The sequence below is a fragment of the Gallinula chloropus genome (genome assembly GCF_964237585.1).
Source record: "Gallinula chloropus genome assembly, chromosome: 14".
Classification (NCBI taxonomy): Eukaryota; Metazoa; Chordata; class Aves; order Gruiformes; family Rallidae; genus Gallinula; species Gallinula chloropus.
In genome coordinates this window covers 10,790,334-10,808,673 of record NC_140099.1, presented here as the reverse complement: position 1 = coordinate 10,808,673, position 18,340 = coordinate 10,790,334, and the positions used below count along the sequence as shown (strand labels likewise).

Below are 18,340 nucleotides of genomic sequence, written 5' to 3'. Positions count from 1 at the left end.
ATCTGAATTTTCACCAAAAAGTGAAAATGTTCCTTTAAGGGACCTTGTTCCAGCTACACTGGAGTAATCCAGAACTAAGAGCAATGAATAATTCCTGATTTATATCAGTTTAATTGAGATCCAGAATTTGTCCAGAAGTCTTAAGGGTACATTGTTCGAGCCAGGAAGACATATATCTATCTGTTACATAGCTGGACCAAGTTCTCCCTGCTGTCACACCCATGCCTCTCCAATTCCTCCAGCTCCTCCGCATCAAAGAAAGCAGCAGAAGAATTTGGCATGGCAATTTTTTTTTCTGTCATTGCTTAAGTTTTAGTTTTACCATCATTTCCTGCAAGAGTGCTGAGCATTTTCTCCTTCTCCCCTTCACTAGACCATCTTCTGCCACCTGTCTTCCCCTCGACCCAAAGGGGAAAGAGCATGGGAGAGAGAGAGAGAGAGAGAGAAAGAACAGCAAAGAAGAGAGAAATCAAAAGGCGCAGGATTTCATCCCAGTCCCTCAAACATTCAGAAATTTATGGAATGTACAATTAGGAGTGAACAGCAGCAAAGCAGCTAATAACATGGACTGGCAAGACCTGTACACGGGGTCGGTCCTGTTCTGACAGGGAAGAGGAGGGCTGTGCCTGGACCAATTTTACTTCAACCCGGTAACAGCTGTACCAACAACAGCCCATTTTACCATTTTATGTCAAAGTGGATGCAACAGCTCTTGCTGTTTGCTACGAAACTACTATCTTCCAGAGGGCAGTGGCAGGGTGCAGGGAGCAGTGAGCAGGGGGTGGCCGGGAGAGGGAAGATGTGTTGGACATCATCTTGCTTGGAAAGGGGGGGAAAAAAAAAAAAAAATCTCCTCTCTCTCTCTCAAATCTGTGGGGAAGCCGTGGGATGTCACCCCAGACACCTTTACGGGAATGGAATTTCATTTCACACGAATAGGCAATAACCATCCAGCCTGGTTCAACCATACCTGGTAAAACCTTGATGCAAGGGGTCCAGGCAACTTTGAAGTTATTTAGAGCCCTGTGGGAACAGCACTTTTTTGTAGGCCATTTCTGACAAAAAAAAAAAAAAAATATATACACAACTAAAATAATTTGTGAACAACAACAACAAAAAAAATAAAAAAGCACTTAATTCTTTTGTTTTGTTTCTTTTACTCAAAGGTCGTCTAACAACCCCCTTTTTTCTGTACAATAAGGACTTCACATACAAATTTTTTTTTATTTTTGCAATATTTTATCCTGCCAAATTAAAAAAATATATTATGGCAGCCTGTTTGTTTGTTTTTATTTTTATTTCCAAATTCACTAACAAAAAGGTACATTAAATCCCTTTAAAAGGACAAGCGTACAGTTAAAAAATTACAAGCTTCAGTAAAAATACAGCAAGTGCCTACATCATATGAATCAACCAATATCAATATCCATTCCAGAAGGGGAAGAGAAGGGGAAAGGTGAGAAAAAAAGAGAAAAAATAGGTACAGGTCAGAAACGTGATTTTTTTTTCTGCAAAGCAATAACAATATTAAGCACTTTTTTCTACATACTTTTTCTACTTGGTGTAGCAATCACCTTTTAATCCCCAAATACAAGATTCTATACATTTTTGAAATAAAAATTCAACACCCAAGGCAGAAAAAAATTTACTAAAACTCAAGACTTTACAGTTACAGTGACAAGAACAAATTTATAGACCCACCATTTAAATTTTACTGCAACATTTTCAAGGAAAAAAGAAAGGGGATTTTTTTTTTTTTTTCTTTCTGGTTTTGTAAAATGCCCAGGCATTCTCCATTATTACAAATACTGGTCCACTTTTACAGTAATCAAGAAATTTTAATATATATAATATATACTAAAACCCCGTCACCAAAAGAAAACAATATACACATGGCCATTATGGCATTTTTTTTAATAACCTATTAAGCAAACTTTGAAAAAAAAAAGATTGCTCAAACACACATACACACAATTTCTTTTTTACCCTTGTATGTATTCAATACTGTAAACGTATTTTAAGACAGAGTGCACTAAATTTAACTTTTAAAAAAAATTAGCCGTTGTTCCTGAATTGTTTTTTCTCATTCAATGATAACAACTTGTAATTTGTGTCATTTGAGTTTTAATTCAGCAGTAAATCATTTCCATTCCATTTCCTAAGCAGCGTTGTCCTGAAAAAAAAAAAAAGGCTGAGAATAATTCAGCTAATGGATGTCCGAAGTTGTGCTGGGTATACATCTTCATTTGATTGGGTCTTATGGCATTTTCATGTCCGCTATCTTCAACCAGTAAATTTTTTTTTTTTTTAAGTAAATGTGGCTCTTTTTTTTTTTTTCCTAAAGAATGTACTTTTCTTGTTTTACTTTTTTTTTAAAAGTCTTTTCATTTCACAAAAACGTTTTGCATTTGTCTCAAGAGACTCAAATAGGAAGATCAGTTTTCAAGGCACTCACGTCAAATTGAATGGCAGTAGAAAAACTGTCCAATAAATTATTTTTATTTATTTTTCTTTATAGTGCCAGTATTGTGAATGCCATGCTTAGCAACACTGACACTTAATCTCAGCTGTTCCCTTACAGTTTAACCCACCTTTGGGCCAAGTAGAAGAATATGATGTAATTTCTTGTTGAGAAGCCATTTTTTTCTCTTAACCACAAACAAAAGCTTTAAAGTGCGGGTCAACACAATTAAAATCTCTAACCACAAATTTCCACTGTTTGTTAAAATTAATTGTAAAAGTATTTTTAAAATTTGGAATTTGAAAGTAGAGCAGGTGCATTTCTCTTTTCTTTACTTTTTTCTGTTGTAATGCTTTTATCTGAATGTGATTCCATTCTGTTCCTAATTAAGTCAAGGGGACAACTCTTACCGACTTCAGTAGGAGCAGAATCTTGCCAATACAGGTAAATCAAACAGATTTTGTTTTTCTGTTCCTTATAGTAACATCATTGTACATCATATAAGATAGTTGTAGTATTTCCATTTATAAACTAGATGCCTGTAAGTTGAGGCTTTTCATTGCGGAATTCACACTTTCCCATCCTCTATTAATTATTTTAACTACAGCAAATGTGGACTAAAGTATATCCTGAACTCAAATTTTTGATTTTGTGATTTAAAAAGAAAGAAGATGGCATTTACCTGCTCAAAGGTTTGAAAAGAATAATACAAACTCAAGATGGACTTCTACTGTGTCTGGAAAGAGTGGTGGGAGGGAAATAGGGAGGGAAAGACACCCCAAAAAGAGACAAAATGGCACCATTACGTTGCCAAAGCTTTTAACAACAAGAAGAAACTATCCAATACTAATGCACAATTAAGAATGTTTCTGGTTTTTTAATGTAGCTGCCTTCTGCACCTATGGGTTTTTTGTTGCCAGAACTTTAGTGATTAAATCCATCTAGAAAAGGCCTCTATCGTCAGCGACATTGTCAGTGCTACATATTCGATCCAATTCCAAAAGAAAGTGCTAATTTTAAAGATTGTTATTCGCTGTACAGTTTTGTTTTTCCTAATCTTCAAGGTTATTCAAGAATAGGAAAGGGGGAAAAAAAAGAAAGCAAGAAAGACAGAAAGAAAAAAGAGAAAGATTTCTGTTCAAATCCTGGCTTCTTCACAAGAAATTACACATGCTTAGCTTAAATTTTAACAAAGCAGCGGCCCAAAAATTATAATTTAAAAAGATATGTTTCTCCCTTACAATGCAAGTAATCTCAGGCTACGACTGGGTAAAATTAAAAAGGGATACCCAACAAAATTTTAAAGGAAATTTAAACAGAAAGAATAAAAAAAAAGTACCTGCACATGCCAAAAAATTACAAAAACCCAATAAATACAGAAATTATTGCACAGTTAAAAGGCTCCACAATTTTTACTGCCTTAATCAACCCTCGGGTTTAATAGAACTTTGTAGACACAGGTTATATTTTAAGTGCCAAAGTCTGGCACCTATGATAGTTATGCTAAGTTATGTTTACGGAGGCGAGTTAGGTCATCTTTTCTCAGTTGGCAATAGTTAAACTGTACAAATAAAATGTTACCTAGACCCCTGAAATTTAACCTAGTGGGGGCAGGGAGGGGAAGGGGAGAGGGGGGGGGCCTTAGCTTCTTTCTGCCTGCTCAATTTTGACGTCATTTGTCAGCAAATGTTCTCCATGCCACTTTTTCATGTGTTTCTCCAGGGTGCTGTAAACACTGAAGGGCATCTGGCAAATGTCGCAGCGGTAGACCTCCTTCCCTATCTGGCCATGCGTTTTCATATGGCGCGTCAGCTTACTGCTCTGGGCACATGCATAGTTGCAGAGCTCGCATTTGTAAGGCCGCTCTCCAGTGTGGCTCCGACGGTGCACCGTCAAATTGCTGCAGTTCTTAAAGACCTTGCCACAGTACTCACATGTATCGCTCCTGCGCCCTTCCTTCGAACTGGGTCGCCCGGGGCCGGGACCACTGATGTGGGGGGTGCTGCCTCCGCTCGCCGTGCCGCTGCGCCCTGAGAGCCCCCCGTCCAGCATGTCCCCCGGTGGGGTGGAGAAACGCAGGCTCCCGTTCTCCGACGAGTGCTCAGAAGAGGTCGCGAAGGGGGATTGTCGGGAGTCTGTGAATCCAAGGAACGGATCCTTCATGAAGTGCCGCGATGCTGCGTACCCTACCAGCCACTGGGAGTAAACATTTTCGGAAGGTATTATCGTTGCTGGTGGCAAGTCCAAATCTTTCTCCACCTTTATTCTTTTAGAGGAGTTGTTTAAACTGGGGCTCGTGATAGGTGTCGGCTTGCGGGGAAACAAGTTTGGGAAGGGTTCACCTGGGCCAAAGTTTCTTCCGTTGACTGTCCCTTCCTCAGTGCGGTCCAGCTCTCCTACCACTGAGTCTTCATCGCCTGGATCTCTCTGACAGAGGTCTCGAGGACACAAGTCTCGCTGGTCAGAAGACCTTTTCATGAAGCTACTCCTCTTCTGTTTTTCAGCAAGCATGTCATTATATTGCTGGATGGCACCTAGACTTACATTCTCAATGACTTTTCCCAGGACGAGGGATTTCTCGTCCGGCAGCGACTTGGAGCCGTTTTCTCGGTTACGACTCAGCTCTGAGTCCATACTGAAGCTCGACTCTGGCCGGCTCTCATTTTCAAGCTCCTCTTCCTCCTCCTCCTCCTCTTCCTCTTCTTCATTGTCATGGCCCAGGGAAGGATCACTCTCGTTCCTGAAATCTGCCTCACTGGATTTCAGTCCCTCTCCAGTGAGCTCGCTTGTGCCCGGCTCAGGGGAACTAGTGGTGGACAGTCCGTCATCTGACCTGCCCGTCATGGAGCCAGCTTTATGCATATGTGTTTTCATGTGGCGTTTTAGCTTGCTGGCCTGGGAGCAAGCGTGGTCACAGAGCTGACACTTGTAGGGCTTTTCTCCTGTGTGACTGCGCCGGTGCACAATAAGGTTACTCTGGAACTTGAATGTTTTCCCACAAAATTCACAGGACTTGCTCTTGGCCTGAGGCTGGGGAGGCGTAGTGCTGCTGGGGGGCATGGGGGGCAGTGGCGGGGTGCTCAAAAAAGGTGATTTAGGACTTGGCTGGAAGGGATTCAACAGGCGATGCATAGGGTTGGTGCGACTGGGTGAGACTGGCGGAGGGGTGGAACTGTTTCCTGCCAGCTCTCGAAGCCTTCTGGAGAAATCCATCGCTGGGGACTCAATTGCCATGGGGTTTAAACGCATAACTCTGTCAAAGGCACTGGGATGCTGGGCAACTAACCCCATTTCTTCGGCACTAAGGCGATGTGGATCCAGATGATGACGAGGCGGTGGGCTGAACAGCGGAGGCGTGTTCGGGAGCCGACCCTCACCAAAGCCAGGATGTTCACGCAAGATGGGTCCTGTCATCCGTAAAAGATTGAAAGGGTTGTTGTCTCCAAGGAAATTCATCAGCGGGGACTGTGCAACAGTCTCCGGTCCCAGAGGAGGAGGGATGGTGATGCGTGGAGTAAGGGAACTGTTTGAAGGGCTTGTTTCCAGGTAGATGCGGAATCCATGTGTGTTCTGGGCATGCTGAAGCAAGAACCAAGCGCTATTAAAAGGCTGCTTGCATGTTGTGCAAATATAGCTTGAAGGCTCATCTTTACCTATAAAAGAAAAACAGAAAGAACACTCAAAAAATAATACAGGGGAGAACATTTAAATACAGTTGGCATGCGCTTTATTTTGCTAACACATTTCCTCCTTGGCATTTCTGAAAGAAGGACTTAATTGCAATGTATTGACTGATATAAATTGTTGAACAGCACATTTACTCACCACACTTATTCACTTAACATGTATGACAAATATCACACGTACGCATCGGTGCTATATACATTTATATCCTCTAAATTGCAAATAAAACCTTCCTTTATGACGCATAAGGATCAAAATCCTTTCACATGTTTATTCCACAAAAAGGAATTTCTTTCAAGGGATTTATGACTACAGACAAAACCCAAGGAAAATGCGGTGTGGTAGGTTTTACAAGGCACCTGCAAGGAGCTTCAGTGTCATTTTCACTCCTTCGTTTTATGTTTTTATATACTTCATGCAGCAGTCCCCTGAGATCTTGCTGAATTTAATTTATACATGCTTCAGTCATGCCAGCACTTCCCTTTTAAAAATACTATGTAGGTATTTAGTTGCACAAGTCCTATTCAAGTCAACAGGAGCTTGGAAAATGTACCCTTGCATAAACCACTTTGACATTCTTTTTGCCAAAACACCAAGAAGCCACTCAAATGAAACATCCGGTAATCAAAGCCGACAGCACAGTTGCAATTAACAGTAACAAATGTCGGGCCGTGCTTGAACTGGGTCCCAAGAATTTCTGAGCCTGAGCCTGCCCTCCAATGCATAAATGCTTACCAGAGCCAAAAACATTGTTCTGTTTGCCTTTCTAGCCTCTTTGAACAACTGCATAAAGGTGGAAAGCATTCCTTTAACCTTAATTCAGCTTTACATAAAGGGCAGGTGTGGACAAGCCTGCACTACAGTCATAATTTTGCTAGCTAGAAAATTCCAGTCCTGGGCATAATATAAACTATGTGCTATCTTCAAAAGGCATTTCCCCCCCGCTCCTTTTTCAGTGTCTCTGCAAAACTCTGATAAATTCATAAATATGTGTCTACTTGAAAATTGCAATCTAGATTTTGTTTTGATTCGTTTTGTTTTTAATGAGGGGGAGGTTTCCCAAAAAAACAAACCAAACCAAACCAAAACCAACCTCCCAACTACCAATTTTGGAAAATGTAAAATTAATTTCTTGCTTGTTTGTTTATTTATGAAAGCACATATTTTGGCTAGGAATGGCCCCACTCCACCTAAAGGCACTAAACTTCCTCAGAGTTCAAAGCTTGAACCAAGCTTCCCTCCTGGCCCTTATCTGCATAATGCCCCAATCCACGCCGGATCCCAGCCCTTCCGCAGGAGCACATCCCAAACTGAACCACTCAGCCCGTTTCTAGACAAGGGCACTGCAATTCACAGAAGCCTGTTGCTTGAGCTTGAAAATGAAAGAGTTTCTAAGGTGAACGGAACCGTATTATCGAAACTACCTTTGTAAAGAGAAATGACTCAGAGCAGTGAGAAAAAAAAAAGAAAGAAAGAAAAAATTAAACTCGGGCACAGCAGGCAAAGCAGGATTGCTGCTGACTGAATTCCCCTCTTCTGGCTGTTGCAGGAATGGCTGCTGCTAAGAAAACTTAGAAAACCTTAGACAAGGAGGCTAGAAGATTATCTGCCTACCTATCAGCCTGTCAGTCTATCTAATCTTATCACCCAATGAACATCCATAAAAGCGTAAAGGAAAAAGCATCTATCAGATTGAGACTTATTTACAAAGGTAGGTGATAAATGTGGTGCAGCTCCTCACGCCCCTATTGATTTAGTAGGGTTATTGCTGCGGGTAGCAGCTCCAGACCCCAATTCCTGAGAAGTCGGCTCTCCACAGCCAAGAAAAAACAGGCACAACGCGGCAGGCGTTTCTGCCTGGCTGACACAGCCCCTGTGCCCCAGCCCTGCACGCTGCATCAGAAGGGACAGACACGGCTGCTTTGATTAATCTCTAAAAACATCTACTGGAAAAACCCCACAAGTTTGGGAACTGTACTCAGCTTGGAAAAAGTGCCCGTAACTGCTATTGACATTAATGAAAGCCACATACAAACACAGAAAGGAACTGATACATTATCCCTTAAAAATCTGCTCAGCACTGAGGCAGTTAGGGAGTTTTATGTCAGCTCCATGGCCAAAGCAACAGTAAAGGCTCCCATTATTACTTCAAATATTTAAATTTCTGTTTCTTACAGAAATATGATGAAAATGTCTAGACCTTTAACTTTTCTTGCACAACAACATGTGTAGTATAAAAAGTGACAGAAATCACTGAAGCAGACTAAAGTATATAACATACTCTGTCAAAAGCTTTTTTTAACAATATGTTTTACCTCAGCTCACCCTAGAAGAGATTTTAATAAAGCCCCTTCTGAAGTGTGATCTAATAGCAAATGAAGTGCAGCATCTTACAAGGTCATATATCTTCAAATTAAAGAGTGCTCTGCACCCTTCACCTTCATTTTATCCACTCTAATTAATCGATTTATTACCCACAGCTGTTCGATTCTTTCATTTTTAAAGTCACAGCGTGATTTCTTTTTTTTGTGTTTTTTTCTTTTAAAAAACAAAGTGTGTGCATGTGTGTGTGTGTGCATATGCATTCTCCTTGCTTTGCTCAAGAGCTGACAGGAGGAAGAAAGCAGCTGTGTATTAGATGACGACAACGACGACAACAGCAACACATTTACTTCAGCAAAGGCAAATACATAAGGAGAAAAATTCCTGAGCATGCTGAGGATCAAGGCCAATCTAAAACCGAAATGGCTGATTAAAAAAATTACCCTCAAAATGGCAGCTGGCTGGATGCTTGCTACTACATGTTACATGGAACTGAGACGTTTTGTTTTGTTTTGTTTTGTTCTCCAAAACTTCAGCTCTGTGAAACTGAAGTGAGAAAAGTACCCCCCCTCCCTCCTTTTTTGTTTTCATCCAAACAGGGCAAATTAGTGCTATTAGTGATCTAAGATTTGCAAGCTAGCAGTCATAAAACTGTCTTCTTTTCCTTTTTGTTTTGTTTAGCTTTTATGCTCCTTAACACTCTTCTTCTGGAGACCCTGACATGATGGCAAAATTGACTGCAGGCTACCTCACTACCAATCTCAGACTGCTTCACGAGTGTTCATGTGTGCATGCCTCTATGTGTGTGTGTGTGTGTATATATATATTAACTTTCACAACCCTCAAAGACTCTCCCCAGACTCCCTGTTTTAAAAAAATGAAAAAATACAATAAAATGTTCATTTCCATATTATCACTTCATGGTTATCTTGCCTAGAAGTTGCCCTGAGCAGTGTAGATGCTCACTTTTAAGAACAGAACAATGTCAAAAAGTCTTTGAAGATCCACTCCGAACATTTTTATATTCAAAAACTTGCTAAATATTTTAAACATGCCCAGAAACAGCCACGTATTGCTCAAGAATGATCCTTATATTTAATAATGCAGTGCACCTACACTATAAAACTCTTTGTTATAAGGCTACTTTTGATATATGGCTATCTTAATCCCTTGCCACCTGCACTGAAGTCTGTCTAAATACCCACTTTATGACAACTAGCTATATAGGCTTTGCCATATGCAGTCTTTATCACTTTAGCATGTGCTTGACTTTGAGCATGTGAGTAATCAACATCAGTGAAACTTAAGAATAGGCTGAAGTGCTCTGTTGGATAGTGATGAAATTATTCATGTGCTTAGAGTTAAGCACAAGCCAAGACTTCATTAATACTGTTCACATGGATTCAACCCTACAGTCTGTAACTAGGCTTGATTTTCGGGGCTGATGGCTCAAGTATGGTTTTTTTATCTCTAGGTTAGTAGATACAATGTATGTACTGAGTTGAGACATCCAGACCATGAGCCCTGAGGAGTCAATGGTAGCTTCAAGGTTGCATTAAAGCCAAACAAATAACGTCACCAGAGTTGAGACACATGATGAGGTTGTAGGTCTGGATCCTACTGAGACCTAGGTGTATTGATTGGGTGGATAGGAAGGACCGTCAAATAAAAGAATGAGAGGACGGGGATAAAACTCAAGGGTTGCCCTCATCCAATTCCTGACCCAAGGGATGTCCATTTCCATGTATCTATGCCTATCTATGGCAGATGCTCTATTATCCCACTTCAAAGGCCACTCAGAGGAGTCTACAACATCCCAAAGTCTACCCCATTCCCTCTCTCTTTTACCATCAACAAGGTTCCCCAAATGATCAATCTAAATCTTTCTTCCTAAAATTTAAAATCATAATATTTTGTCCTATCTACATGTACGTGAAAACCATTCAGGCTGCACCTCATCCAGCCCAGTGATTTGCAGTTGAACCACTTAAAGTCTTTTAGCACCTCCTTCTCCCAACCTGATTCAGAAAGGCTGAGATCAAATTCTCTGTGCATTTGAGTAGTCTGTGGCCATGGTTGACTATGTTCCACATTAAATACCTGTCTCCTTTCCGATTCGAATTGCCGAGTTCAACTGCCAACCATTAGATCTTGTTATGTTTTTATCTGGTAGATTAAAAATCTGTTTAGTATCTTCTCCCTAAGCAGGTAATTATAAACTATGAACTTACTGAGCACCCTTGCCTTTTCTGCATATTACAACAAAAGACGGTCTTTTCCAGAAATATTAAAATGTGTTCCCTCCGTTACTGCATGACAGATTATGTTCTGTTCAAAATGTCAAAGCAACAATGAGCTTTTTTCTCTTTCATGAACAGCACAAAACAAAGCTAAATCCAGATCCCGTCTCCCAAATTCTGCCCTTACAGGGAGCAGTGAGAAAGGACAGGTCAGTCTGCCCAGCTTGGAACAAGAGTAGCCTGGGTCTGTGGACATTCATCCCACTGCACCAGGGAGCCTGAATCCCCTGACTTATCTTTTCTCTGCAGTCTGACTTGTATCATTACAGATACGCAGATCTTCCTTGCCCAGTTGGTACATATACCCTGAATGCTGAGTGCATCTGCCCTGGAGATAAATTTCCCGCAAAATATCCTCAGTTATTCTGGATACCATCAAACAATAATCAGTGTGAGATAAGAACTGTTAAGAATTCATTATTTTCTGCTGGGTTACAGTGACATCCAGTGCCTCACGAATCCTCCCCTCAGCATGCCTGAGTAATTCCATTAGCTGTAACAGAGAATGAACTCTCCCCCCCCTCCCCCCTTTTTAATCACCCACCCATAACCCCTGCCAGGACTGCGGTGAAGACCTGCAGTCAGGTCCACATAACCGCTGCCATTCTTTACCTCTAGCAATACTTTCCAGATAATGTTTCTGGTTCCCTTTAAAAAGTTACAACAGCAGCAATAAAAATGTTAAGGAATTTTAATGCTGCTTTACTGCACCTTTAGAAGTTCAGGAAAAGTAGAAACTTGCAAGCTTTAAAGAAAGGACACCTTTTATTGTAGCACTCAGGAACAGACATGTATCAGGTTCGTACAATCCTTCCACCAATGTTACTCTCTTTTTCACCACTTGATTTTTAATGATCATTTAAATAATTACTCCTTGTTATTATGATGGTTACTCTAATAATACCAATAAAGGTAGCGTGGATGCTCCATAAAAAACACACCTTTAATTGAATTATTATTAAATTAAAATGCCATAATTGAGAACACTAGTTTAACAAGTCTCCTTATAAGACCAGCTGACATTAAAGAGAAGGGCATTAAATACTGGAAAGATTTAGTGTTTCATAGTGAAGAAAATATATGGTTATACATGGTTTGACAGGTCACCTACACAAGGGCCAAATACTTTCCAGGTGTCTGCAGCATGGATCTGCAGTGTGAACTATATTGGTTCATACCCAATGCTTGATTTGGTATGTAAAAATATCTGTTATATGGGTATTTATGCTGAAGAGAGTTTATAAGCCATATTACCACTCTAAATTATCCAAGTCACCAAGAACATTGGCTTGCATATGTTTATGATAGAACAAGCACATGCTGAGTTCACCCAATAGCGAGAGTTTTACCCTCCCTGCACTTCCTAGGTGTTTGGAAGTGCAAACACTGTGTTGGGAAGTCCCTCCACTGCAGAGGGACTGACCCTCTCAGTAAATAAGACAGAAATGTGAAGCAGGGTCCAAGCCTGGGTGAGGATCAACACTGAGAGTCCAGTGCCAGTAAATAGTTTTAAACACCAAACGTCAAGGAACCATCCTCTTCACAGTTTATTCTAATTTTTTTATGGTGGCCACACAAGCTGAAGATACAAAACAAGAATGACTACAACTCCTCTATCCATCCTCAGATCTAACACAGTGCAACCATCCCTACATTGCCTTGTCTGAAAAAGGGCTCGAGAGAGTCTTGCAGCACATCCTGCTGAGGGTGGCGGGGACTATCACCAACAATTCGTAAAGTCAGCATCAACTGGCAACTAAAGTTGGTGTTTTATGACTTCACAAGACGCCTGCAGTCTCACAACCTAAGCACCTCCAACTCTCCACTCAGATAAACAGCCACTCTGTCTCGTAAAGCTCAGCCGACCTGAAGTACATCTCAAGAAGAGGAGATGAAGGTTTAGGTGCAAGAGCCCTAGCATGAGGGGCCACAGAGCCTGTCATCATCTGGAAATGGGGAATCTCAGGATGAGGTCAGTGAAGGGAAAGAATGTGACAGGGAAACAAAAATGAAATGTTTTTAAGAGTTGGGTGGAAAAACAAGGGTGTCTGAAGAAAAGAGGAGAAGTAACCGTGGCGTGCTACTTCTCAGAAACAGAATCTTGTTTCCTGCCATACTACGCCCTGTTCTCTTTTTCTACCCTGCCTGTCGAACAGCCTATCTCCTCCAGTGCCATCTTAAAACAGAATTCACAAATGCAATATTCTTCTCCCACACACTGCCTGAGTGTTTTACAGTTTTCCCCATCCTATTTCTACCTTGACTAGTGAGACTGCAAGTTCTCTAAGGAGATTATGCGAGAAGCTTTATGCCAAGAGAACCTACAAACCCCACAAGACCCCCTCATTCCCAGCACTGATTTTAATTAGCAATCCCAATATTCTCGAGAGCATTTTCTACCTGTTGAAAAAGATCTGCAATAGTGCTGTTTGACACCAATATTAAAATATATTAACATTACACTACTATTAATTCTTTCTACGCTAAAGCCAACTGCCAAATTCTGCCAATGATGTATTAAGTGACACCTTACTTTTGGTAGCCTATTTTATTTTCTGAAGCCAGTTGTGCTTTTCAGTGGTGTTCCTTTTATACTAGGCAGGACTGCAAATTGCCTGGTTTTGGGGTTTTATTTGTAATAATAAATATAGTTTTTGTCAAATTAACTATTTTATCATGAGTGGAAAACCAAATAGATTAATTACCAGTCACATAGTCAAGAAGTGAGGCTGTCATGCTGCCTGTCTACAGCCAATCCTTTCATAATTCCAAGAACAAAGAGCATGAATGCTTAAAAGACTTAAAGATATCAACCTGATGCCTTAAAATCGTACCCTAACCAAATTCTCATCTGAATTACCCTGCTATGAATTCAAAGTAGCTCAGATGGCCACCATTGCAGACTTTGAATCTTTCCAGATAAACTAGACCAGTTTATGACAAATGAGGATCTAAACTAGGCTTACATGAATATATGAAGCTGTGATTTTTATTTTTTTTCATTAAACTTTCCCCAGAAGCATTTTATATGTCGTCTCTGGCATTTATACTAACCAAAAAAAAAAAAAATGGAGACTGCATGCAGACTACAGCCATGCATAACACAAACAGATGCTTCCTGTTTCTTAATGGACACAGGCGACCTTTGGCTGAAGATGCAGTTTGTGTTCAATAGTCCCATTTTCTGTGAGACTTAATCATACCTCAGATCTGTACTGCCAGATTCACACAAATGAGCCAAATGCACAGCTCATTTTAATTTCTAGTGCATTACAAAATGGCAATATTATATTTTTAGGTATAAAATGTCAATAGTCATTTTGGGCAACTTCCTTCTGGATGTCCAATTTCTCATTCCTTAAAAGATCTTGTGGCTTACTGGAAGTTAATGTTCAGCCTACAGAAGTATAAGAAATGCCTTTACTTAGTGCAGAGAAAGAAAGAAAAATGCATAGCAAAAATTGGAACTCACGACAGAGAGATTTTCACCCAGAAGCACTATTAAAATGGAAGATAAAAAGCATGTTTGTCATCGCTGAACACCTTCTTCTAATTGGTGTTAAATTCTAAAATACAAAGGCAATTTATAAAGCAGAGAAAGGGAGAAGTGTGAAAAGTAAGGAGCAAACAGGAAAATCAATATTAAAAGATCAATAGTGAATGAGTTAACTTTTAAATTAGCCCTTTGTGATACAACAGTTTCAATTGACTCCACCTCTAGCATCTAAACAGCTTTGTGTCTTTTAGTTAGTTTATCTGAACCTAAGACATCAGCTAGCAGACTGAAAGGATGCTTTACAAACCTGGTGTATAAAATAGTGAAAACTATCAGTGAAAGTAGGGAATGGAACAGAGAGGGGAGAAATGCAGCCACTCATGAGATGAAAAGACCATAGGACTACCCCGGCTGGTGGTTTAATATATAGGATCCCATTTACAGCATTCATGAAAAACTCTTGTACTGCTCAAGGACACTTTTAGGCCTTTTCTTTGCATAAGGTATTCAAATGCATTTGAAATAATGTCAGTCTTTTCTACAACATATGAAATATGCCAGCAGCTTCCCTTTAAATCGGTTTCCTGTAAGTAGTTTTGTTTGAAAACTGGCAAGTGCTGGGATCTTTTTTTTTCCCACAGACTTTTCTAAGGTGCCATTTTCTCATCTTACAAGCAAGAATTCTCAGTAATCTGAATGGGAACTTAAAGGAGGATACATAAAGGAAATTGTCCATGTCATATAATGGAAAAATAAAGAGTAAATTAGGAAACAATAAAAAAAGCCAAAGGGTGAAAACAAATTTTCCTGGGCTTTTTTTTTTTTCCCCAGGAGTACTTCAGTCTGTCTTACTACAACTATTAAGGGTATTAGGTGCCTATTCATAGTTAGTAAATGAAATAGCATTTTTGTTTTAATTCATTGCTTCTTTAACAAATGCTAACTCCCATCTCTGCTTCTTTAAATCCACAAAAATCTCCACATTCAATCCTAAGAAGTATTATAAAGGCTGTAAATCTTGTTTTAATGGAATGTACATTTAGCTATGAGGAGATAATTGACGTTATGGAGGGCCTAGATGCTGAATTATATAGGTTATCTAATACAAAGGGGACTCATTACTGAAGCACTACAAACAAGTAGTAATATATGTATATTGTTCTGAGTGGCGTTATAGCAAAAGTGTTCGGGTCTGCAGGGATTTATAAAACACAAGAAAACAGCAGACATGCACTTGTAAATTTGTCTCATTTGTCTCTGAAGTTAAAGGTTATTCCCTTGATCTGAATTTGTAATAAAAACATGCTAGACTAAGGTTTGTAGAGAATGTTTGAATATGTAAATTGTGTATAATGATAGGCAATTATAGGGTAAAAACTGGACCTTGTGAATGTTACAGAATTGCATGGAGCATCAAAGTATTTTCCTTCAGATGAAATATTTATCTTTTATGCATGTTATAAGCACTTTTTCAAAGGTATTCAGCAACCTATTTGAGTGGAGAGTTGACAAAAATCAAACCATTACAACCGACTAAGACTGTGGGCTTATGCACAGGAGAAGCCACAGCTTTTTACAAAATATACATAATAAATCTCTTGAACTAATGGTTCCGGAGATGGATCCTCAAGGACAAGTTCCACCGATTTTCACTCCCTTAGATGAAAGCTGGTCAGATGCTTCTGGATTTTTTTTAAGAAGATCTGGGGGTGGAAGTGTAGGGAGGTAGGCTGGGGAAAATAACTAGGTAAGAACATGAATTTTCTTGGACTGATTCAATGAAGCCCCATTTCACCTTCAGTTCTTTGGCTGCTGTTTTCAGGGAATAATATTTAAAAAAAAAAAAAAACGAGGCTGCATCAAGATAGAGAGTAAAGCTGGGAGATGATACTGTAGTTTATGCTGCTGAAGATAAGGTTTTCTCCTTCTCTGAGCACGACAGTCTGTTCAGGTTAACCAACTGCAGTGTTAGAATAACTCCAGCCGACTTGTCACAGAGTACAAAAGTCATCAGCAACTGAATGTTCTTTTCTGCACCGCAATTAAGACGAATCAATACGACGTGCCACAAATGGTATTTTACTCTCAATAAGAACTCGGGCTGAGTTTATTCAGAATATTTTAGCGCTTCCCCAGGGGATTTTGGTCCGACGCAGATGGCAAATAAAGTACTCAGCCTAGGGCTAGAGCACATTATGCTAATTCTAATGTCAGATGTACTTTAATATACAGCTCTATTTAATCACCCCATTATTTCACATTTCCATATGAAAAACCTGCGGCACTTCTGCAGAGCTTTCACTCTGCGACAATGCCAGCTTCCTTCAACTAGCTCACTGCGAAAGAGAAAAGAAGACTGGTCATTCTCGCCAGTCAAAATGTTACAGTTTCAAAGTTTCAGTATTCCTGAATTTAAAGTGGGTCTTCCAGCGCAATTAGCAAATGGCTCGGCTAGAATGCTGATATGTACAAAATGCTAAGGAGGTGCGATTGAAAAAAAAAAAAAAAGCATAAAAATACCAGCCCTCCCTCTGTACCTTACCCGCTTGCACACACAGACAGAGGCACCTCGCAAATCTGCCTGCAGAAAAGTAATAATAAAAACGAAGGGAAGATTTTCATAGTGCAATTCGACCAACCTTCTCAGTACTTGCCACCAAGACTGCTATTCCCTGCTGTATGGCTCCCCTTGCTCAGAAGAACAGACATGGCTGGCACAGCTGCCAACCTACAGATGTCTCCAAATAAAATCTTCCTTGTGTATCAATAATTTTTGCCTGCAACAAACTACACCTCAAACTAGGTTCAGGCGCTGCACACCTTCAGCACCAACCACTATCCAAATTATCTGCAAATTTACCTTGATGCCACATCTCTGGTGACCACAGGATTTGAGCCTATGGACTTGAAGTGAAAATGATTCAAAGCTGGATTTACACTGAAAGGAAAACTTTGCTGTGGGGCTGTTTTTCAAGCCATGTAGGACCTCAGTGTGCAAGCAGGGCAAGCAGAAGCAACCCATGGAGCACCTCTTTAGTACCCAAGCATTCCCTTCAGACTAATTCTGTGAAGGACTCTTAATTCAGAGTGCATGTACAGTCACCAGTGAAATGAGTTGCATGGTCTCAGCAAAATCTTCCCCCAGTTTGGCATAATTGGGGCTCCATGACAACTAGCACTGCACATCAGGGGGAGCCAGGTCAGGACTGGATTATACCGAGCTGCTATTAGAGGAATGTACAAAGATTAAGTAGCTCTTTTTTTTTTTTTAATCATTGCATTAAACCTACAAAATATTTCATAAAAAAAAAAAAAATCTATTTAGGAAAAGACCTACTTTTTTCCTCCTACAACCACCCAATCTGCATCCTTTAAAAATTGTTCAGCAATGCATGCAGCAGCCAGCACCTGGGGCCAGATCTCACCTGGTTTCACTGTTATGCATCAACATTTAAAGATACAGAACTGCACTGCTGTGCTTTAGCACGGCATATGCCACAACTTCCATGCCCTAATTTGAACACAGTGGATGATATCCCTCACATTCAAGGCAGAAATCCTTATATATTCACGTTTCCTTTTATTTTTTTATATATGTGTGTGTGTGTCTATGTGTATGTATATATGTATACATATATGTATCATATATGTATATGATTTGCTCTCTGTATCTTATGTGTATGTATATGTGTATACATGTATACATATACATATCGTATATATGCATATGGTTTGCTCTCTGTAAGGCTGGCTATGAACACAGCATTGTGCACAAAGGAGAAAGGGAGCTGGGTACAGGGCAGAGGACCATCTTTCCCCAGCTATCCCAACTAGACCTTCAAATACATAATCTTATCTTGGGAGAAGTGTATGCAAAAGTTTCACCCTACTGGAAGCTTTTACTGAATGGTAAATACAGCATAAGTTAATTTAATAAATTCGGGCAACTTTTAAGATTTGTTTAAAGCAGAGAGTATCTCACCCTGGAAATGAGTAGATAAATTCAAAAGGAGAAGGCAAAATGAATGTTTAATACTCCAATACAAATCACACCAAAGCCAGTATGAATTTTTCCAC

The 18,340-nt window shown here is 39.9% G+C and overlaps 1 protein-coding gene across 4 annotated transcripts in view; it reads right to left on the bottom strand.

The window, feature by feature from the left end:
- Positions 1-4,102: 4,102 nt before the first annotated feature.
- Positions 4,103-18,340, bottom strand: part of BCL11B (BCL11 transcription factor B) — a gene marked incomplete at both ends in the record, with an annotated part of 90,131 nt that continues 75,893 nt past the window's right edge. For all 4 annotated transcript variants that reach the window (XM_084270550.1, XM_084270552.1, XM_084270551.1 and 1 more), the window contains one exon: positions 4,103-6,114. In XM_084270550.1, coding sequence (XP_084126676.1) covers positions 4,103-6,114 — 2,012 coding nt within the window. The remainder of the gene's footprint in view (positions 6,115-18,340) is intronic.